Genomic DNA, 23,891 nt, shown 5'->3' on the forward strand with positions numbered 1-23,891 from the left:
GTTAAGTGGTGGGCGGAGCCTAGAGGAAGAGGTTTGGGCCCACTGAGGGGAAACGCCGCACTTTTTTACTTTTCCTCCCCTTTTCAATCTTTTTTTGTATAAAATGCATCACTTTTGATGTAAACTACATCATTTGATTAGCAAACGTATAGAAACAGCGTACGCCATGTTTGATTCATGTTGAAGGCAGCAAGTCAACGTCTTTCTGGATTATGTCCAGTCAGCAGATTTGTGATTGGAGGCCAAATGAACACCACTCAGAGCCTCAACATGGATTCATCGGGATGCAAATTGTGGTTTACAGTATTTGAGTGTTTTCATGTTAACAGTTAATCCAGATCTCTGTTGAAATCTGATTTAGACGCTGATTTCACTTTTCTTGTGGTCCTCTAGGATAATGTAGACTTGTTCGGTCTTCTCAGAGTAGCTACACCGCCGTGCAGAGTGAATTATCCGTCCCATATGTCATTTAGAGAGATTCTAACTAACCGCACAAACAAGTAAACTCGATTTCCTGCTTCCACCGAGGCTCCAGTCGTCCCTGGACTGACTAATCAGCTTGATAGACTCATATCTGATCAAAGATACGGCGCCAAAAGTGAATCAGCCGCAATCCAAACAAGCACGGGAACCGCTTCATCTGGCTGAACGATTTTTAAAGTCTTTCCCAGACCTCCAAATGTCACCGAGCGACCACGGCTGCCCCGGGACATGACATCATCTTATCTAAACTGATAAACAAAAGGCAGAAAATAGATGATTACATGTAAACTCCCGCCTGAGTTGAGGATGAACAGAAACCGCAGACATCAGAGTCGTAAGGATGAGGATGAATTTTAATGGTTTCTAAGAGGGAAGCGTGTTTATTGTGGTGTTATTTACAGTAAAACCTGGTGAGATAACAGCTGGAAGAACTCAAACTCGTTTAGAAACTCTGTTGCTGAAAGTAAAAACAAATTATTGAGGGAAATGAGGAGGATCAGGAGTTTCTTCAGTACAGGTTTGTGTCTCTAAAACATTTCAGGGGGACAGAAAATGCAAAGGGGGCGGCCGAGTCAAACACAGCGACTTTTCTGACCATGAATCACTCTTTCAATTTCACTTTGTTTAGTCTGGTGCAACGGCAAACTCTTGAATAAAAGTAATGAGGAACGAAGATCTGCTCTGAGATCCAAACCAGAGCAGAGTGCTACAGTCCTGCTGGAGGACGTATGAGGAACCTGAGGACCAGAATAACGTTGGAGAACAAAGAGTCCAAACATCTAATTTGCTCTGGCAGAGAGTGTGAATCTGTCGTGCCCTTCCTCCTCTTCCTCCTCCCTCTCCCTTTACCGATCGGGCCTTTGGAGGCAGAAGACTTTCGCCTGGTTGTCTCCGGAGGCGCTCACGGCCAGTGTCCCCTCCCTGTGTGGGCGAGATGGTAGAGGACAAGGTCAGGTTGGCTGAGGTCTGCGGAGGACTCAGTGGACCCCGTTGTTGGTTTGGTAAACGCCTTGCCTACCTGTTGATGGTGAAGTCCAGGATCTCGGCGGTGTGGCCGTGGTACTCGGACACCATGTTTCCTGAGCGGGCGTCCCACAGACGCAGCGCCCCGTCTAAGCAGCAGGTGGACACCACGGAGGAAGACTCCTCCCACTGCAGGTGGACGATGCCGGCCTGGAGGAACACAGCGGACTATCATGTGATGTCGTGCGATAACAGTAGCGTTTCCGTGCCAAGATGTTTCCGTGATCTGTGTTCCATCACAACATACATGTAAGATACTCAAGCAGACACACACACACACACACACACACTACCTCATGCTGGCACTTGTGCCTCAGCGTCTGCGTGGAGAGGTCGTACACGCCCAGCGTGCCGTCCAGGTACGCCACGGCTATCAGAGGCAGGCTGGAGGAGACGAGAGGAGGAAGAAGAAGAAGAACGAGACACATTCAGGTATTCTCTCTGCTGGTTCGGTCCGTTTCTAACCAACCAGATAAATCACGCCACAATTGAAAGCCCCTCTGGCGTCTCCGCTCTGCCTGGATGATGAATCAGCTCCACTTATCGATGCGTCACAGACGTCTGTAGCATCGCAGGTTGAATTTGATGGATCTGATTTAAATCTCAGGACATTTCAGCTACATGTCCACAAACACCATAAATGGTCTGTTGTTGCCCTTCAGTCGATAATGAATAGGTACCTGGCTCCTCATCACACACACACACAGACACACACACGCACCTCAGTGCTCATGTGAAAACGTTTTAAAGGTGCGTCTCTACTCACACATTGCAGAAACCCACAGATTCCACAGAGTTGGATTCCGCGGCGCCTTCTGAGCCTTTGGCCTTTCCTCGCTCAACGGAGAAAACTCCCACCACCTTTAAACACACACACACCCATGAGCATCACAGCGTCGATTCCCGTTCCCCGCTCCCTCCTCTTCCTCCCGTCTCTCACCTTGCCCGTGACGGTGTTGATAATTTTGGCGCGGCCGTCCACCGAGCCCGTCAGCACCAGAGAGCCGTCCTTGTTGCAGGCCAGGCACGTCAGCGCCCCCTGGTGTCCGTCCTGACCTGTCCACAGAAACAGGGAGACTTTGATGAGGATATATTCCTTTTATTTGAACGCAACTTCAACTCCCTGGCGTCCACGCTCACCTTTGATGACGTGGACGGCGTTGCCCTGCTTCAAATCCCAAACACGTACCGTCCCGTCCTCATAACCCACCACAGCTCGTTTACCTGGACACACACAAACATGATTTGCTTTTACTTTAACTTCTGCTCTTTCATTATTAGTATTTGATTTGGAGTCAATCGGGCCTTGCGTCTCTCACCGTCCGGCAGCACTTTGCCGCTGGTCGCCTGACACGCTGGACTCTGGAAGGTTTTGCAGTCTCCGGATGGGATCTTCCACATCCACATGCTGCCGTCATCCGTACCAGCCAGCAGCACCGGGGCGCAGGGGTGCCACTCCAGCCACTGAGGAGGACAGCCAGGTTACACGGGGGCGCAGAGGAGGAGGACGTGTATTCATTTCCTCCCCAAACCAAACCACAAACTCTGAGCCAGAGCATCCACCCACCCACCCGCTGTATTCTCCCATAAATTCCTCAGGTCCCAATAAACTCACACAAGTGCTTACAGATGCAGTAAACACATGCACATGCACATGCACATACAAACACAAACACAAACACAAACACACACACACACACACACACACACACACACACACACACACACACACACACGCAAACACACACGCAAACACTCTGTCCTCACCTCCAGGTCCCCCACCTCTTGGCACCAGATCTCCTCTTTAGTTTGCACTTTCCAAACCTTAATCATGCCGCTCATGTCGCCCGTTGCCACGAGAGACGAGTCGTGGCTGAACAGCGCACACGTCACCGAGTCTTTGTGTCCTGTGGAAGATATTTTGTGAAATTCCTGGCTTGGGCTTTGAGTAAACTGTGCGTCCAAACTGTGTGTGGCGTGACCCCGAGCGCTCACCGGTGCAGGCAAACAGCACCTCGCCGTCGCTCACCCTCCACACGTACGCTTTGTCATCCTCGCCTCCGGTCACGGCCAGGCTGTTTGTCACCGGATCCAGACTGACACAGAACACAGAGCCTGGACAGAGGAAGGAGACGCCGAGTCAGACACACGAGCGACGCGCACACCCACACACACCCCCACCATCCGCCGCCGTGCTACCTGTGTGCTTGGAGAAGGTGAGCTCGCTGTCGTCCGGTTCGGCCTCAGCCTCCATCTCATCCTCCGTCTCCCAGCCCTCGTTGTCGTCATCGGGGTTGTCAAAGTCCACGTCTGCCAAGTCGTCAGCCAAGTCATCTGTGGGTGGCAGAGGGAGAATAAGGGGGGGGGGGGGAGGGGGGGTAAGGTAAGGGTACCCGACTCGCATAACCCTTATGAAACATCCTGCCACACACCGAGTTCACACACCGGTTACGAGCTAATTGAAGCTTTAAACAGACATAGAGCGTATTTCACCCACCTGGACACGGCTCAGTGTCATTCAAATCGATGACTTCTATGATTTCTTCATCTCCGTGGAGCTCGATGGTATCTTGCCCCATGTTGTCCATGCTGTTAGCGGGCTAAACGCTAGCCGGGGCGAGCAAAACCACCGGAAAAGTACAAACGACAGCTAGTTAGCTTGACTGTCAACACGCCACCAGACTGTACGCTAGGTATAGAGTCGCTGCGTGGTTCAATAAAACCGCACTTTCGTCACATTTGGGATCGACGAAATGGCGATGGACACAGGCAAAATGTCAACAAGACTGCGAGCCCATGTTTTGCCTCACATGTTGCTGCGACAGGCGAGGAGAGGCGCTCAATGATGACGAGATCGGGTGTCATTGAGATCTATGTCCAATAGATGGCGCTATTGTACAGAAAGAATAACTAAGATTGACTTTTGACCTGATATTTTGTACATTAGAAAGTTAATAATAATAACACTGATAGTAATAATAATAATAATAATAATAATAATAATAATAACAACAATAACAACAACACCTGAGAACATAAGCAGAAGCATGTAGAATTATGGTAAAAACACCGAGCAATATTAAGTCAGGTAAAATGGCTGAGGTAAGGTAAACATTGTCAGCTCTGCACAAAATGTTAATACACAACAAATGCCTCAGATGTTCAACACATTTCGTCATACCTAATCCCAAAGGACCTAACAATCAACTGTATCCATAATTGTATACAGTACATACAGCAGTGTAAGATGGTTCTTTTTTGTATTTACACTACCTGGCCTATAGAAATAAACATAAAGCTTCATATCAATGCCTTTGCAATAGAACTGGTTCTGTTTTATTGACTATTCAAAGACCTGCAATCAAAGCAAAATATGTTTAGTTGTAGTTTAGGCAGCAGATCCATAAATTAATAAAAGCTGCTACACTGCCCACGTCAGGTCAGTTAATGAACCTGCTTTAATTCCCTTAAAATCCTGCCTGGGCTGACATTTGACCTGTAACAAGATGATCAATGTAATAACACCTAAAAACAAGAAAAAGCTTACATAAAGAGATGTTTAGGGCATAGTTCTGCCACATCAATCATCTCCTAAAACGGGCCAGGTTGTCAGGTTTGTCAGGTTTTTAATATTTATGATATAGAGGAAACATTTCTCCATTCTAAAAAGGAGCTCTCCCGTCTTTATTAATCTCTCCATCAAACGTTCTTCAGCCAGAGACATTTTATGAACACTTAACACAATTTGTCTACTTCAGGTTTCTGTGCGAAGGTTTTCTGTCTCTGACTATATGCTGCTGGCACGGCTCGTGGACTGACTGCATGCCCAAATAAGTTTTACTGGCTGCCGGAGCCCGCCATTTCAATCAAGCCCTCTCTGGAAAAATACAAGCAGCTCATGATGCGGTGAGATGTGGAAACATCAGGCGGCACGTCGTTCAGAGCTTTTAAATCTGCAGTGAGTGAGAGATTTATAAACTCCACGTTTGGTTATGAGTAACGCTGGAAGAGGCCGTTGAACTTTCAAGCTGGAAAATTAGATGACATTAGTTACGACGCCGGTTACTGCCTTTTTTATTTCATCAATCTGTTACTGCTCACATAAAAAGCCTCTGAATAAAGTTGGAAATATTGTTGGGATTTTTTGACATGTTTACAGCATTGGGTAGCAGAGTGCAGACGTTCTGATGCAACAGCTGATATTTTGAGAATGGTGTTTGGCTTTGATCCACGTCTGCAATGAGCTGCTTCTGACCCAATACAGTGCGACAGTCCACAGAGACGCAGAGGAAGGAAGGAAGGAAGGAAGGAAGAAATGGAAGGAAGGAAGGAAGGAAGGAAGGAAGGAAGGAAGGAAGGGAAGAAGGAAGGAAGGAAGGAAGGAAGGAAGGAAGGAAGGAAGGAAGGAAGGAAGGAAGGAAGGAAGGAAGGAAGGAAGGAAGGAAGGGAATAGGAAAAAGTGGGAAGCAAAGGAGGAAACTAAGGAAACTGAAAGAGGAAGTATTCTGATCTCTTATAGCAGAACTATAAATGTAAACAATGTCACAGACTTGATAGGAACGGTGCATTTAGGTGTAGCAGCACCTTGGAGGATTTTTTAGTGCAGCCAGAAGGTTTTGTCTCATGTTTGTTTTTGAATACGCAATCCGCTGTCTATTTTTAACACTCACACATATACGTGCGTGCACACATATACGAGCACACACACACGCGCACACACACACTTGGGTGGGCTCCTCGCTGCCGTCACGCCGACAGCACAGAGTGGGAGCCACCCGTCAAAACAACATTTCTCGGTTTATCACAGCTGTGAGCTGGTTTATGTCTGAAAAAGCAGGACACTCTGGGGTGCTGCTACACACACACATACACAAACACACACACACACAAACACACACACACACACACACATATGGAAATACAACCCCCCCCCAAACCAGGACATGGAGGCATATTCAACTGCTTGGTGCACATTTACAAGCAAATCTCACAAAAGCATGCACGGGCACACACACACAAGCACACACACACACACATACACACACACACACAAAGAGTATCAGTAATAAGGCCTGGAAGCTGTGTGAGAGGTAATTACTCCATGCAGCTCAGTGAGTCTTTGATGGAAAGTTTTAGACTAACTGGCTCGGCTCTGAGAAGCCTCTGCTCCCTTTTTAACAAGAAGCCTTTATGGCTCCGTTTTGCTCTCTTTTCTTTCCTGAACGCTCCAGTTTTGGAGCATCCTGGAAGGATTTTGTGTCCTGTTTATGAAACACAGGAAACTAAACATGTAAGGCCTCATCACATGCTGTCAAATGTCAAACGAGAGCATTTTTGGAGGTGTTTTTCCTTTCAAACCTCTTTATGATGCTGCGGCCGGCCCGCTTTGTCCAGCACGCCGCCGTCTGACTTATGTGGGACGGCGTTGGGTGAGACGACAGCTTCCCTTCTCAAAAACCACTAACAGCCGCTCGTTCTTGCCGCGTGTGTGTGTGTGTGTATACTGCAAGTGGTCTGGTCCACAGCGTGTGTGTGATGTGTCTGCTGTGGTGGCAGGGCGGTAGTTTGCGCAGGGCCCCGGACGCTCACCCCTTGTTGACTTTCCCGCTTTGATTGCCGCTCGTCTTCTCAGCGACGGGGCCCAGAAACATGGGGTATTTTTGGAACGTCATCACTCAGGATCCACTTTTTTTGTTTTGTTTAGCCAGAACCATGTAAGGTGCTTTAGGAAAGGGCTTTTGAAATAATAAACCTCAAGCCCGAATGTAATGATGGCTGTATTTTTAAAATGTGCAGCTCTGGGCAATATAAACCAATCTAATCCCTGCTTTGACATCGCTGCTCTGCACACGCTCACTCTCACACTCACGTATGAGTGTTTTATTTAAGCCTGCGTCATCAGAATCTCTTGGACAAACAATACGGATGCAGATGTTCGAGGCCTATTTGTGCTCTGCGACAGCTGAGGTATAAACTCAGTGTATTTGTGGCCTGCGTGAGTGTGTGAGGCGCTAACGTACGTGTCTTTGGGAATATGACCACAGGGTCAAGCAAGCCAGGACAAACCTATAATGTGATGTATTATAGTTATAGTTTACATTCAGTACATTTTACACCATGCATAACAGTTTCTTATCCTGTTAATAATAATAAAGTTGATCTAAGCTTATCCTTTCTTTCATTAGTATTTACTTTAGGAAAATGTAAAATAAAGTAGATTGATTTCTTGCTTTCAAGCTTTAAAATAAACTTAATTATAAAAAAGGAAGTACAATATTAAGAACATGCATGTAGTACTAGCCTCATATACAGATTTTCCTTATAGTTTAAGGTGTTATTTCTGATATTTGACCATCGTCTTTCCAGAAGGTCATGATTAAAGTGATGGACACAGTTTGCAGGGAAACCACGACACACTTCAGAGAAGCTTACAAAAGTAATACAGAGTGAATCTCATTTGTTGACAGAATTACCACATCAGTATAGATTTTCAGTTTTTCCTTATTTGTCTACATATGTATAATAAATATAAAAGCTTAATCTGAAGCACTTTGGAGCATCATGCACTTCCAGGTTCCCATTAGAGGCTCGTATGTTGAGAGGTGCATGTTTATCACCAGAGGAACATTCACAAATTCTTCCAGATGTGTGTTTTCCAGAGTGGAGGGTAAACATAAAGGATGAGATGAAGGTCTCTTTTGTGTTTTTTAACTCATCTCATGTATCTGCAGCCCGTACACCTCTGAGGTTTGGAGCCCTGAAGAGCTTCCTCAAACACAACCGCACCAGAGATGCCTCCAAGACCGGCAACATTACATAACCGACACTCCATCCAGACAAACCATAATCCTCTGTTGCCATGGATACGGCTGTCCCAGCGGCCCTCCCTTGCGCTCCGAAAGAGGAACGACCTCGATTAATACATGCGAGTTGTAAGCGATCCGGTCGTGGCAAAAAGCTGGCAGCGAGCTAAAAATAAATAATAAAAAAAAAGAAGAAGAGACAAAAAGAAGCTGGGGCAGAAGTGACAGCAGGGGGGGGGGCACGCTCGAGTAAGCATCTGTCTTTGCCGGAGTGCCCTTGAGCACCATGATGAATGTTTGACCCCTGACCTCCCTCAGTGTGTGTGTGTGTGTGTGTGTGTGTGTGTGTGTGTGTGTGTGTGCAATTGTTTATGTTTTTCTCCTTTCAGAAAAAAGCATAAGCAAAAAAAGGGAATTGCAGATTGAGCGCAGCGCAGGAGATGAAACATGCCATTAAGTATAATCAGATCACTATAAATCCTGTGTAAAGCGCCGTGTACACATTATAAGCCATCCCTACAGGAATATTATACTATTGGTGATAATACCTACTGCACGTTAAGCTCCTACAGGAATAATATAATAGAAGCACACTCATGTACTTTGTCATGTTTCCTTCAAGTCCTGGAGCAAAACCTTTTTCCGAAGCTGCCTGTGAACTCCAGCGATCCTTCAAACGGGCCCTTACGTACGGGAGAAAGTGGTTAGCACATCACGCCATTCCAGTCAGTCTGGGCGATGGCGTTCCAGCTTTGCCCGTGGGCGGCTCAGATGCAAAATCAAATATAAGGTAATGGAAATAAAAGCGTATTAGATTAGCGGAGATGGCGGGGAGGGTGTTTCACGTTGCAACCAGGGAGGAATTGGATAAGAGCTTTTGTTTCATTTTGCCACCGCTGGTTATGAGAAATGTTGAACGGAAAGGAATTAATGTTGGAGTAAATGTAAAGCAGCAAATCACCCTGATCATTAGAGTGTATAAAGACTGAATAAAGGCACTCTCTCACTCTCTCTCTCATACATACACACTCTGTCTCTTACAAATAATCTATTATACATTTTCCTTGTATGCTATTATAACTAGAGACAGGCCCTTCATCCCAGTGTTTCCCTGATCGGTTGCAGGCTCTAGACTCGTCCTAATGACACGTAGAATCATATAGGTTTACTTCAGGGTCATTACAGTCATGGCAGATGAAAGCTATGATGTCTGTGTGTGTGTGAGTCAAAATCATGTAATAATAGAAACTCACTATTGACTTTTAAAAAAGACAAAAAAGTTTTAAGATTTGATGTTGAGCTATTTGTTTTTATTTAACAGGAGGAATTCTGTGTCAAAGACCATTTGAGCTCAGAATCAGATCACACACGCACACACACATTATAAGACTACAGAGTGTATGTAGGAATATAATGATGATGGTAGACAACAATCCACAAATCAAGATATAATAAGTGGACACGCTTAATATGAGAACACACACACACTCCTATCAGGTCCATTTACTCATAATACATGGATATGGACGGAGCTAATATTGGAAATAAATACACAAAATAAAGTAGGATAAATGTATTTATTATTTTTGGGAATGTTACAGTGATTTTCTAATATAATAAGATTATAATAATACAGAGGACACACCCTCGGAGGTTTTATTTAATGATTACATAGGCGTAATCACACACACGCACACGCGCACACACACACACACACACACACACACACCACGCTCTATAGTAGATGATCACCATTTCATCCGGCTAACCCCGCCCGCCTCTGCTGAGTGCAGGGGCGCTCCATGTGACGCTGGGCTGGAACCAAAAATCCAGTATGGCGGAATCTGTCAGGAGATGAATGTTTGTCCGAGAAAAGCCCCCGGAGTGTGACATGGAGGAGAAACAAGAGCCCCGCGGACACATGTAGGGACGCACCGCCCGCCCGCTGGCCCGTGTAGGTGAGTGTGTGTGCGTGTGCGTGTCTGTGCGTCCTCCCGCGGTGTCTGTGTGCGCCGAGCAGCCGAGCTTTGATGTTGATATTCGGGGCAGGGATGCGATGCACAGGCGGGATCCATCAAAACAATGTCCGGGTGAACTTTCCGCTCCTCTCCAGGCTTCCACACGCTTCGTTTCGACCCCAAACTTACATTTAAACGTCGGTAGGAGCAATTTAATGCTTAAAGTTCTAGATTGTGTGACACTATGGCAGGCGGGAAGTGTGTGCGTGTGTGTATATGTGTGTTTGTTATGGGGGAGAACGGACAGGCGGTGTTTATGATGCCGATTGTTGCTGAGCTATTTTTAGTGCGTAGCCTGAACGCAGCACGGCTCTGTAGCTTTATACGCCTGTTATTGGCGAGATAAAGACGTGAAATGAAGCTACGGGCCCGTGTGTGTATGTGTTTATGTGTGTGTACATATGTGTGTGTGTGAGAGAGAAAGAGAGTGTGTGTGTTCGATTCTCTGAGTGTGTGAATGGTTCGGGATGGGCGGTGGTAATTCTCTGCATGCGTCAATCTTTTTTGTGAATGGGGGCGGAATACGGGCGGTCGAGAGCGGCGTCAAAGTAACACATTACGCCACATTTCAACTTTGTTTTTAGCCTAGAAAGGGAGTTTAAGAGGTAAGTTCCGGTTATGAGTGTGTAGTTTGAGGTTGCGTGTGTTGGCGAGTGTGTGTTTTGGGGATGAGAGGTTGTGCAGGGGTGAACTAAAGCTTTAGGTGACACAGTAGCTAGCATGATATCAGCGCGAGAAATGGAGATAAAAGCTTGAATCCGGGATTTTTTTGGGTGTTTTTCCATTGTTACTTGTCAGAGCTGAAACTCGTCTCATTGTCTCTACTTTTGTTATTTCTTCCCTTTGGGCTTCAGGGTTCGTCTCCCCAGATCTGTCACCCTGCATCAAGCAAGCACCCTTTAGGGGACAATAGCCTGGGACACACACACGCACACGCACACGCACACATGCCACAATCTAATTCTAACCAAGTCTGTACCATAAAAGAAATGGTTAACCTAATGAGCACCAGTCGTGGGTCCCAGTAATTGGCGGCGAGTCCTCAAAACGCAAGATTAGCATCCTCACAATGTAATGAATCTTTAATACACACACACACACACACACACACACACACACACACACACACACACACATGCCCCGAGAAAGCCCCCCCCCACACACACACACACAGATCTGCAGGCTACTCCTCACACACGCACACACGCTCCTTCCCCTCTGCTTTACCGTCACAAAGCTCATCCAAGTGTGTGTGTGTGTGTGTGTGTGTGTGTGTGTGTGTGTGTGTGAGAGTGTGTGTGTGCGCTGACCGAGTTTTTTTTTGGGGAGGGGGGGGAGGTAATTTGTCCCGCTGGCTGCACTGTCTGTCTGGCCCCTTCTTGTTCTTCGAGGCCTGACCCACCCACCCCCCTGCACACACTCACATACACACACAACCCTAACTCAGCCCAGTGGACCACAGAGACACGACCCCCCCCCCCTCCCAACACACACACCCCGCCCACCTGGCCCCTCAGGCGGGTTTTAGGCCGATTGCCGTGGTGAAGTTGACTCGGCGCTTCAGGCCTGAGCGGTGATGGCGTGTGACATTCGCCCAAGGAATCAGTGTTACTCTCCAAAAACAAAGACAGGCACATTTAATTATTTATAAGAGCAAAGAAAGAAGAGCTCATCATTTACTCGCTTCCTTCTCCCGTAAAACTCACACACATTCACGAGACTACCAGGATCTTGAACACCCCTCCTCCTCCCCAAATCGCTCTCTTCCATGTAAACTGCACCAGCGAGAGTAATACATCATCGTTTTTCCATATTTTTCCCTAATCTCAGTGCGCTCCGGTCAAAAAGAAACTGCGTCCGGGACGAGCGATTTATTGCCCCATTGGTTTACAGCTCCTAACAGGGGGAGCGTGAGGTCGGCCCCTTCGAGGACGCATTAAACCAGAATGAGTTCTCGTCGTGCGGTCTTGGATGTGAACGCTGATAGTATTTCACCTCTACGTTTTTATTTGGAGGAGCGGAATTCCAGGCGATAAATAGAACACTTCAATATCTCAGTGAAAACAAAACACAGCGAGTTCCACCGACCTGGCCGACGTGTTTCTGCGGTTATGGTTCTAATCTCACCGTCCGGAACTCTGTGATCCCTTCTTTTAACGCGTTACATGATGTTTGTGGTACTGGAGGAGAACACAAGTATTAAAAAATGATTCAATCAAGCGTCCAGAAGTGGAAACAACCCAGAAATCACAGTTCATCTTGGTTAGAGGCAACAAATGAAGCATTTGGAGACCCCTGATCCAATTCATTTTTATAGTTGTGCGGTTGTCTGAGCGTTGGACGTGGCAGTATCTGGCTTCTTAATATCTCTGGCAGTGATGCAAACACACTTATAACTGAGACAAAGAGGAAGCGTGTGTGCGTGTTTGTTGACTTAACCTAAAAACCTGCAGCTTCTCCAATGCTCAGCTGTGTGTGGAGTTGTTTACTGTTGTGTAGTAATGCTCAAAAGTTACATAGATAAATTGTCACAAAGTTTAAAAGACACTCACCCCGAGTTAATCAATTTAAAATCAATACAAAACGGCAAACTGGTCATTTAATACACAATCAAATTGCTGACTTTGGTCCTTTCTTGTCTCCTCTGGCAGGTTGGTACTGCTGGCTCTCTGATTGGATGAGCCAAGTCAAAAGGCACATGGGGATTGGCTGCTGCCGGACGGTCGTTTCCTGTTTCCAGCCGTGAGGGATTCTTGCGGAGGGACTACGCGTCGGATGAACCTGAACACACACATACACACCCGCACACACACACAGACGTCGCCGCTTCTGGCAAGATTGCAGCCTCGAGTCGATCACATCTGTCCTGCAACGCACGTCGCACCGCCAACGCTGCTTCGTCTCTGTAGCGTGGACACCGGTCGTACTCGCCTGTCCACGATGACATCGCACAGCCACCGCGGTATGTATGTGTGTGTGTGTGTGTGTTATTGTGATTGTCTGTATGCTTTGTGTGTTTTACTCTCAGTTTTGAAAGTTAATTTTTATCGTCCCACACTGATCTAAATTCTTATGATATGTAGATGTAGAAATGGTCAAATTGAAAGACAGAGTTCCATCGTCCTTTACATCTTGAACCGTATGATAAAGATGAAGAAAACAGGAGGTTTGATTGAGAAATCCCCACCTGTTTTAACTCTTTACAAGCAGAAGAATTTCCAAAGCAACACAAGGATGATGTTAGGGAAAGATAGAAAGTAGATGAAGTTTTGCCGCCTGTAGTCTTCATCATCAAGACGCCTTCTGTACGCTGAAGAAAGAGCAATCCGTCACCTGCCGGGGGGAAACGCGTCCGGAAGCCTCAACAAATTTGTATCTGTCATTTGTGGAGTAATGAGATTTTTTTTCCCTCCGCTCGCATTAAAGAGAAAATCTCGGCGCTGATCCGTCTGCCACGTTGATGTATGCAATGTTTTGATTGTGAAGGCAGACAGATCGCGGCCCGCTAAAACACAATAAAACATCTAATCTGGTCTTATGCATGTTAATTGGCTTGATTTAATATGAATGAGGGAGAAAACGTCCATAACACGCCCTCATTACTGCTCTCCACTCTGACACCTAATCAGCCTCAGCTCAGCAGCTTTGGCTCGCGATTGGAGCGATCTGATGAATTATTCGCCGAGCAGCTGCCAGATGAGAAGGTGAGCTTCAGCTACCTGACAACGTCCACCGTGTTTACTTAGTACTCCTGGGAGAGTGTGTGTATATGTGTCTGTGTGTGTGAGTGTGCAGTATAATTGCCGCAGCTGAGTTAACCGCCGGACCTCCGAGGGGACACGACGAGGGTGTGTAGAAGAACATCCGCCCACATTTTGTCCCTGCACATTTTGTCCCATATTTTATCCACACTTGGTCCACTGAGAGCTGCAGATGTCACACCCTTGTGTTGACGTGTCTGTGCCAGGAGACACAAGTACGCCGTATTGTTGGATCAAAGAAAAGCATCGAATCTTCAAGTTTAACAAACTGAAATTATTCACTTTAGTTCAAATTCAACTATATTTATACAGCGCCATTGGGCATTTAAAAAAGCCCAACATTCAATAAGAAGCCCAACAGCAAGGACCGGCCTCTAGGTGGGCAGCCATCTGCCTTGACCGGTTGGGTTTAGAGAGAAAGCAACAAGAGCGATACAGGCACAGAAGAAGTACGTAAGCTTTGTCACAAAGGAAAGTTTGAAGTCTACTCTTAAACGTAGAGAGGGTGTCTGCCCCCCAGGAGATGATTCCACAAGATAGGAGCCTGATAACTGAAGGCTCTTCCTCCCATTCTACTTTTGGAGATACTAGGAGCCACAAGTAAGCCTGGGGGGGGGGGGGGGGGGATACTGTAAGCACGTTTTTACTTAAATAACGACTAAAATGACTCAGAATGTCACGTAATATTCCCTCATCTGTTTCCGAGCCGATTCAACACAACAGCTCTGTGTATCTTAATGACGCTCATTACTTATTCATCGTGATTCTGTTGGAAGATAATAGACGATAATATTGAATTACTTTACATTGACTTACTGCCCACCCTAATGCGTTGCAGTATAAATGATGATGGTGCTGTAATTCTCCCCAAAGTTTCCCTATCATTTGTCCCAGAGCTCATTTTGTGGCAATATTCATCGCGTATGTTCGCCCGTCTCATCCGTCAACACGCGAACGGAGTGTGTGTCTGTGTGTCTGTGTGTGTGTGTGTGTGTGTGTGTAAGGCTCGGAAACGTTTGGAAACATCCTGAAATGTTTGGAATACTGCTAACCTGTGTGTGCGTGTGTGCGTATGTGTGTGTGGGCAGCTTTGGCCGTGTATCTGCAGGCGAGCGTGCCTTCCCCGCCTGTGTACCACTTTTCTAATCTGTAAATGAGCTTACTCGCACGCACATATTTTGATCCAGGACTTACTCATTTTCTTTATTACAGCGCGACAGTGGGATTTTTAGATTAAATATCATTTACCATAAATCTCCTCCCCGGAAAAGTGAAGTATAAAAGGCTTTGCGGGGTTTATAACTCCCAGAAAAAAAGGGGTCAGGCTGATAAAGGCCTCGGCGTCGGTCCTGTTTTGGTCACGGGCGTATCGGGCGAACAGGCTGAGCGTTTGCCGTGATGTGATTGCTCTGTGTGCTCAGAGCTTTCAGCATATTAGCCAGTGACATTTGCTCTGCACCGCTGCTTAGCATCGAGCTAACACGTCTGCCACGTCCTGTCCAAACAGGGCGGCTTTGCTAAATGTCACACACACGAGGGAGAAACAACTCGGATGATGGCAAACACGCGCATACAAGCGGAATCCATAGGTTTCATTTATAGTATTTACATTATACATTGATATTATAAAAGGCGGAGTTATTGCCTGATTGCCCCTTTAGAAGTTTATTTTAACGCTTACTCAGCAACTTCTGAACTCGATATGCATTCCCATGATGCTTTGGGGCCCCTCTGTGGTTGTGGTTACTGGGCAAGCACCCTTATCAGGTCCTGAGGACAGTGTGTGTGTGTGTGTGTGTGTGTGTGTGTGTGTGTGTGTGTGTGTGTGTGTGTGTGTGTGTGTGTGTGTGTGTGTGTGTGTGTGTGTGTGTGTGTGTGTGTGTGTGTGTGTGTGTGTGTGTGTGTGTGTGTGTGTGTGTGTGTGTGTGTGTGTGTGTGTGTGTGTGTGCGCCATATAGATTAATGAATGAATGAAGTTTGTTTTCTTCATTTCCGCCTCTGAAAGGTCGAGCCACACTCATCGCCTGCGTCTCTACACTCATTTGAGGATGTGCGGTTGCGACATCGCTGGGGCCACAATTGGAAATAAAGAAATAAGTTTAGTGGAGATCCAGATCCTCTTCCTCCTTGGACCGTTATCTCACGGCAGAAGGAGGAAGGTGATGCCACAACCAGGCGCGGCTTTGTTTTCGCTTGAGTCACAGGTGCAAAGGGTTTCCTGGGAAGTCTCCTGTGTTTACCGCTGCAATGAGAACTGGGTCTGCACATGAGTCACACACACACACACACACACACACACACACACACACACACACACACACACACACACACACACACACACAGCAAGGCCGTAGGTGCAGTAAGTAATTATTTGTGAATGGAAAGTTTTAAGTTCACATTTGAATTCACAAGTGAAACATTTTCTTTCCAAATTGGTGTAGAGCCGTCGTAGAAACACAAACGTGTCTGTAGACCAGGCAATAAACTGCGCTCAGATTACATATTTACTGCTTTATTTTTGCCGGGTGTGTGTGGGCGTCCAAGCCATTTACGGCTCTGAACCAGTGAACTTGACTCCGTGCTCCGTTCCTCGAAGGCTGCGGCGTATCTAGGTTACAGGCGCAGCGTTTTTTTTTGTCTGAGCTTGAAAACTGTCAAGAAAACAAAGTGAAACGCTAACGAGAGCGGCCAGGAGGCTGCGTTCGTTTGGGCCGCCAGCCAAGAAGCCAAGATGCGTTTCCTTAGGCTCTGGCCTCCGTTAGCCGCCGCTTCACGTCTCCACAACCCGTTCAGGAACGCCATTCTGAGGAGATTGATTGAAAGTAACAGTCCCCTCCATTCGGTTTATGTCACACAGAGGGTGTGTGTGTAAGGGGACACACAGACCTGTCCAGTAAACGCCGTAAGGTCACACACACACGTTTGTATATCCACGTGTAGTTTTCTCTCGCCTTGTATTGTTAGTTTTTACTGATGTGCCCCATCAGGAACGGGACCCTGGGGTGCCGTGGATGTTCATGGCCTGTTTGGATTTTAGCGGCCGCTCCCGCTGTGCCGCCAGGTCTCGCCCGGCGTGTTTCCCCGCCCTGTCCTTGCTGTCTTACTCCGGACGATGATGATAAAAAGCCAGCGGGTGGTCTCGGTATTTTCAAGGTAATTGTTCTCGTGAGCAAAAGCCGAGCTCGCAACTTTGGGTCTGTTAGAGGAAGCTGCTGAAATAAAAGTCACAGCCGCCGCAGACGTGCGCTTTCCCTCATCGTGACTGACGGCGAGAGCAAAATGTTATTTTCTCCTTAATGTTTATGGGTTTTGAACAATTCCTTTCAACCCTGGTGCCTTCGATCACAGCGGCTGGATACAAAGATGACAGCGGTCGCCCAGAGATTTGGGACATTGACTTGTAACTGGACTATCCTTGGTTTGAATCCCTCACCAACACTTAGCAGCCACCGCAGAGGAGCCCTTGAGCAAGACCTGTTGATAGTTTATGTCACGTTTACTGGTCTGTGGCCCACAACTTCCCGAAATGCTTTCTCTGCATTCTAGAACCTGTGACCCCCTTCCGTGAGTTTTTCGCATGCAATCACACATCATACTGCTTAAATCCAGGGGTGAAGGGGTTAAAAGCTTTCGCTGCAATAAAGAGGGCCCGGCTTATCCCCGAGTCTATTTTTAGAAACGCACACACAAGATATGCACACGTGCACGCATGGCCGACAAACCAGCATTATTTTTTGCTCTCCCGTGTCGATTCTGCCACTAAGTGGTTTGTTGTGTTTGTTGTGTGTCGTGCGGCTAAAAACGGAGCGACACAAGCCTCGCCTCTTTAGTGCGCCGGTCACCGTGATGCAAGCACGAGTCTCATCGAGGGCGATTTCGAACCACTTCTTGTGACACGTCGCTCCAATCCTATAAAGTCCAATTACGAAGTCGTGGCAGATTGCAAAATGGAACTTCAGCGGCGTGTTCTGTTCGTGTTCCCGTGACGGCGCTCGCTCCCTCACCGCACCCAGCCGGCCACCAGACAGCAGGACCGCGCCAGCCAGACAGTCCGTCAGTGCCGTCCTCCCACGTGCCCCCCCGGACTTGGCTGAGGATGACCAGCAGTCCGTCCCAGAACAACTCAGGAGGGTCTAGGCCCCCTTTCACACACACAGGCTCCGCTGTGTCCTTGTGCACATGCAGCAGAGCGTTCACCCTCATCCTCTCCCGTCCCGTCCTATCCCGCCTGTCTCCCCCCCCCCCGACATGCCCTCATGCCCTTTACGCAGGGTGGCTGTCTTGGTACATCAGGACCACTCTGTCTTTAATTGGTCATGCGACGTATCAGAGATGGCAGCGAGGGAACATGAGCTAATGAGAGGAACGGGACGCATCTTTTGTCCCCGTGTCTTTTGTCTTGTCCCGACCCGAGAAACGGGATACACGGTGTTCTGCCAACAAGCTGTCAGCGCCCATTACAGTTTACACCGCTGCCTTTGAGGACTACCCTTGTGCCTTTTGACATGGGAGCTGCAGTTGCCCGGTCGCACCACATGGACGTGTGGCCTCGTAGCTTCATTCTACACGGACGCCATGCTAACGTCGGCCTCGCAAAAGTACCAACGCTCGGTATTCAAAACAGAAATTCAGCCCGGGTGCACCTGTTACTCCGCATCCAGCCGTAGTAGAGTCACGCCGGTTGTTAGTTGTTGTGAGGCATTAGTCGCGGCCACCGAGGCTTCACGGTTTTACCACCAATCTCCTAGCAACAACGTGTGGCGCCAATCGCGGAGGTCCATTAAACATTGGGCTGTGTGAAGATAACGACTAAATGTGTGAAAAGCTCCACTCCAGATTAAGAGACGTAATGAAACATGAAGTGGCTCCTGCTTCTTCTTCTAAACCTAAATGTGCACATTAAAGTACACAGCAGCTGCATCAATTGTTGTTCTCGCGCTTGGAAATCTCTACAAATAAACACAACAAACATCTTAAATCGGCAGACAGATTGCTCGCACTTTGTCGTCCTCACAGAACCCAAAATTCGCGTTTCTCCCACTGCGTCTCGCCCACGCACCGCAGCAAACAAGCGACCGCGCTCTATTGCGTTTACGAGCGCTTCAAAACCTTCGCCGACACTGCGATCAAGGCAATAATTCAATTTCCAAATGTCATGTTTACGCCTTAATGCTGGCGGATATCGAAGCGCGAGACAGACGGAGATTATGAGCTCGCCGATCGATTCCCTAAAGCGTCTTCGTTCGTTCGATTACGCAACAGGTCGGGTTTACTCAGGCCTCCCGTCCATCCGCCGCGTCTTTGTGGAAAAAGGAAACGCTGCCAGACGGCGGATCCGTGTTGTTGTTGGCGCCTCTTAATTTGCTTTGACGTTTGTCTCTCCAGCGGGCGCCAGGCTGCAGATTGCGGTCATGAATTTTTGGGATACTAATATCTCTAAAGTCTCACTTTCTGAATTATAAATGAGCTAATGAATCACACAACAAACCCTCACCCGGCAGACGCAGTCATATTAAATTCATAAATCTGAGCAGCAGTTTCAGCGTTGCCATAACGTCGACACGGGGGAATCTTTTATCTCTTACAACCAACTGTGCCCGTCTGACGCAAACATCTGTGCGGTTGTCGGGGTTGCGGCGTCTCTTGGTTGGTGTATTGACCTGGTGGCTCTGATGCGTTTTGGATGTGCAGCAGATGTGTGCATAGTAATCACCCCTAATGTGTGATTTTATACCAGCAGACAGCTTTCACACTGGAGCGCAGAGAAGCACTTTGACGACGCCCCAAACTGCCGCCGCCGCCGCCGCCGCCGTGCTTTTTTTTTACGACTCACGTCAGACGACTCCGTGAAATTAGGGTCAGATGTTTGTTTTCCCGACTGTTCACGGGACGCTGGGGCTGGTGGTGCCTCGCGTCGGACGGGAGGGGTGGGGGGGGGGGGGATGTTTCTCTTTCATCAGCCGCCGTGACGTCAGCCTGCGACCCAGAGGAAAGAGGCTCTTCAAGGAGAGGCGTGCTTGATTAATCGTATTGTTCCTGTCGGGTTCACCTTGTTCACCGGAGTCACCCTGGACGAAGGCAGCCGGAGCGGAAGTGCGCTGAATGTAATGAGGCTGGTAGCATCCTTCCTCCCTCTCTCTCTCTCTCTCCCTCTCGCTCGCTCGCTCGCTCGCTCTCTGCTACTGTCTGTCTCTGTCTCTGTCTCGGTCTCTCTCTCTCTGCAAACGCCACATTGGCAGAGACAGACATCTCATTTCTCCCACATAACAAAGGCCGCTGTCAGTGTTCGCCGTCCACGCCAAGATGAGGTCAGGGCTCTCTCTCTCTCTCTCGCTCTCTCTCTCTCTCTCTCTCTCTCTCTCTCTCTCTCTCTCTCTCTCTCTCTCTCTTTCTCTCTTTCTCTACGCCGGCACACAACTTCATTTGGAGCTCTCCACCGTGCGGTCAGCTCATTACTCCTGCATCCTTGCCCTCCATTTATTTTACGTCGATCATAACATGCATGTTTGCGACGAGCGGCTGCTGCATTAGCTCGAGTCGACCGACTCCCTGCCCGAGGCGAGCCGAGGCTATTTATAGCTCCCCGTCTCCCGATGCTCGCCCAGTGGGACCGTGAGGAGAGGAGGATGGAGGGAGAGAGAGAGGAAGAAAGAGAGGGAGGGAGGGAGGAAGGGAGGGAGCTAGAGGCAGGAGGGGGCTGCTGGGTAACTAGGCTACATTCAAGATTGATGGACCCTGTTGCCAAGGTATAGTCCTCTGCAAGTGTGTGGTGGTGTGTGTACCGTTTGTGGTTTGTTGCTTCATTATGCTCCCTCGCCCGTCCATCTCGCTCATTGTCTCTCCCGACTCTTACCGACAGGAACATTTGTACACACACACACACACGCATACGGACGTGCTCACACACCTGTGCTCCTCCTCCTGTGCTCCACCTCCTGCCCCCCTCTCCCCCCGGGTGTGTGTGTGTGTGTGTGTGTGTGTGCGTGCGTCTCGGGTGTCAAGTGTGCGGTTTGGAACGAAAGCTTAGACGCTTTGTTAAACTTAACCGCAGACAAAGACGGAGTCGGAGACTTCAGCGCCCGGTTTGTTCCTAAACCTGGCGTAGGATTACTGCAAGCCACAGGTGTCACCATTACATACACACACCTTCACACACACACAGTTGACACACAAAGACACAAATGCAGCTCATTTCCATTGCAAAACACAAGCAGCGTGCGCCCGTGTGTCATTTGAATGAGCCATGTCAGCGGATATCAACTATCACTGGTGTTTGTTTTGGACACGTGGGACATTTTGCGGCGTGAACACCTGTGTGTTCTCACAACGCCTCCTCGCTCTTACATGCGGCCCGCCACCTCGTATACACACACGAGGCCGTAGATGAGACGCTGCATTTGCATGTCACCTGTTGGGAGGTGGTCGCCTTGTTGGTGTTTTTTATCGGACGCAGCAGGCGGCGGCGGCGGCGGCGGCGGCGCTGCGAGAGGCGTTTAGGTAAATCTGAGCTGAGGTTTGGTTTCGAGCAGGACCGAACACGAACGCTTCCAAAGGTCCACGCCCAGGCCCTTGCAGGGACTCACACCAGCGCACACACACACACACACACACGATAATCAGTGCACATTGCGTCCTCCAGCTTTGCGGCTAATTAAGCGTGTGTGCGTCTGTGTGTATGTGTGTTTGTGTGTATGTGCCAGTCTAGTCCGTTGAGAATTCCAGAAATAGATCACGTAGAGTGAGACGCCATCCTGTTTTCCTCCCTTTTATCCCTCCAAAGGGATTTGACACAGGGTTTCATCTCCCATCCAAAGGGATAATTGTGTGTTTGTGCGCCTCAGATGTCTCACAGCCGCGCACACTCTCTCCAGGATGTGTGAGTTGTTTGTGGTGATGCACGTATCCGCTGAATGTATAGTGGAGGCATTTCTGCAGCTGTCAGTGCCTTCCTCCTCCTCCTCCTCTCTCTCCCTCCTCCTCCTCCTCCTCCATCCTCACCCTCTCCCCATTTCCTCCCATTTTTTGCACCATTTGGTTGTTTTTCCTCCATCTTTCCCCCCCTCTTCGTCCTCCTCATCGCCAGTTCTCTCCCCTTACCTCTGTCTTCCCCTCCTCCTCCTCCTCCCCCGTCTTCCTCTCCCCTCCTCCTCCCCCTCCTCCGCCTCCTCCACCCCCCCTCTCTCGCTCTGCTTTTTATAGCCATGTCTTCCCAGGGCTCGGCAGCTACAAAAGCCTTTTCATGTTGCCACTATAATTACAGCCTACACACTCGCGCGCGCACGCACGCACACACACACACACACACACGGACACACACACATGGACATATGCGTACACATGCACCGGAGTGGAGCGTGGCAACGGTACTGTGTCTTTGTGTCTGCGTGTGTGTGCACGCATGTGTGTGTGTGTGTGTGTGTGTCTGTGTGTGTGTGTGTGTTCTGCATGTGCTGTTATACACAAAAGGGTGAGCTATTTTTACCTCTCCCCCCCTCTCCTCTCCTCTCCTCTCCTCCTCGCCATCCCCCCACTCATCCCTCTCTACCGCTGCTGCCAGCCACATTTGCTATGCTGAGCACAGGCACTATCAGTCGAGCCCCAACATCCCTCCTTTCGCACACCGAACTCGCACAAGCACACACGGGGCGCACACACACACGCCGACGGAGGCTGCTCCCTTGTCATCCCTCCGTTACATTTCAAGCTCATTCTAACGCACAAAGGAATCTCTGCAATCTCACCCAGTTTGCGCCGCTCGTTCTGTCAGTAATCATGGATCAGTCGGCAGCCGGGGCGGCGGTAGCGGCACCGCGGCGTGCGCTCGCTGCCGTGCAGATGACTTGAAGCCAATTTGGACTGTGCATGTATTTATAAGTGTTTGACAAGCAGGTGGGTCGCTGGCAGACTGTCTCCATGTTGCGGACCATATTTGAAGCGGAGTGTTCTCTCTCTCCCGCAGAGGGGATCTTGGGAAAGGAGCAGCCGCTGGAGGTTTTGAAGACATCAGCGCTCAACCACATCCCAACAGGTAGGGCAGTATATGTGTGTATGTGTGGGGGCGGGGGGGGGGGGGGAGTGTTTCTGTAAACCAAAGCTGGTGTGCGCGCACTGACGTGATTCCACTGTTAACCACATCCTGTGCGACTTTGCATGCATTGGTGTTCTTCAGTTTCAGTCCAATTATTAAACCCAAGTGCAACAGCTCAGCGTCCTCCAATCCAAAATGGTGAGACACTCTGTTAGCTGTGATCTGATGTATACGTTTACATTTCATCTGTGGGTTTGTTTTCAATGCGTTCTGAACCAAAGAGCTGGATTGGTTTGGATGAGTTTAGTTGAATGGAATTGGAGACCGGAGACGTTTCAATGTGGAGGGACGAGTTTCCTGTGAACCTGTCTCACATTTGTCAAGTTCTCAGCCAAAAAACACACACACACCCACACACACACACACACACACACACACACACACATAACGTGCATCTGCCCGACCCGTTTGCTGCAACTTCCCAGAGGTACTTCGATGTTTCCCCCCCTAAAACAAACGCCGTTCTGTCAAACTGCCTCTCGTGCGCTGACGGGACCCAAAGTGTTTCACATCCCCAAAGCGCCATCTGCAGCTGATGTACCGAGGACATCAGCCAGCGTTGTGTGTTTGTTTTCGTCCTCTGCACCTCCCGTTCAAGTGGGGATGTAAATAACACAAGTGAGGCGGAGGCGCCGGCGAGGGAGCGGGGCGGCAGAGGGGCAGAGGGGCGGGGGGGGGATGAGAGAGGCACAGATGGAGACGAGGTAATCTGCAG

General features: G+C 48.6%; 2 protein-coding genes across 2 annotated transcripts in view; one reads left to right on the forward strand and one right to left on the reverse strand.

The window, feature by feature from the left end:
• Positions 1-828: 828 nt before the first annotated feature.
• aamp (angio-associated, migratory cell protein) lies at positions 829-4,346 on the reverse strand. The gene is made up of 11 exons (XM_076161878.1): positions 4,004-4,346; positions 3,706-3,840; positions 3,502-3,621; positions 3,274-3,413; positions 2,826-2,970; positions 2,647-2,730; positions 2,447-2,562; positions 2,273-2,367; positions 1,800-1,890; positions 1,502-1,656; positions 829-1,404 (listed from the first exon to the last, which is right to left on the reverse strand). The coding sequence occupies exons 1-11, from the start codon at positions 4,092-4,094 to the stop codon at positions 1,329-1,331; spliced, it is 1,248 nt and encodes a 415-aa protein (XP_076017993.1). The 5' UTR covers positions 4,095-4,346; the 3' UTR covers positions 829-1,328.
• A 5,784-nt stretch (positions 4,347-10,130) lies between these two features.
• Positions 10,131-23,891, forward strand: part of LOC143009778 (histone deacetylase 4-like) — a 43,460-nt gene continuing 29,699 nt past the window's right edge. The window contains exons 1-3 of the mRNA XM_076161843.1: positions 10,131-10,267; positions 12,979-13,289; positions 23,048-23,116. Of these exons, the coding sequence (XP_076017958.1) occupies positions 13,103-13,289; positions 23,048-23,116 (256 nt within the window). The 5' untranslated portion in view covers positions 10,131-10,267; positions 12,979-13,102. The remainder of the gene's footprint in view (positions 10,268-12,978; positions 13,290-23,047; positions 23,117-23,891) is intronic.

This window comes from Genypterus blacodes, unplaced genomic scaffold, assembly GCF_046128005.1.
Source record: "Genypterus blacodes isolate CSIRO-AG114 ecotype Tasmania unplaced genomic scaffold, CSIRO-AGI_Gbla_v1 ptg000117l_1, whole genome shotgun sequence".
NCBI classification, from domain to species: domain Eukaryota; kingdom Metazoa; phylum Chordata; class Actinopteri; order Ophidiiformes; family Ophidiidae; genus Genypterus; species Genypterus blacodes.

What these genes read in the sequence shown, in the direction of transcription:
- aamp (XM_076161878.1), bottom strand. Translation starts at nt 4,094, where the DNA reads ATGGACAACATGGGGCAAGATACCATCGAGCTCCACGGAGATGAAGAA. An exon ending in TGACACTGAGCCGTGTCCAG is followed by an intron (nt 3,841 to 4,003) that starts GTGGGTGAAATA and finishes TGCCACCCACAG; the next exon opens with ATGACTTGGCTGACGACTTG. An exon ending in AAGAGGTGGGGGACCTGGAG is followed by an intron (nt 2,971 to 3,273) that starts GTGAGGACAGAG and finishes TGTCCTCCTCAG; the next exon opens with TGGCTGGAGTGGCACCCCTG.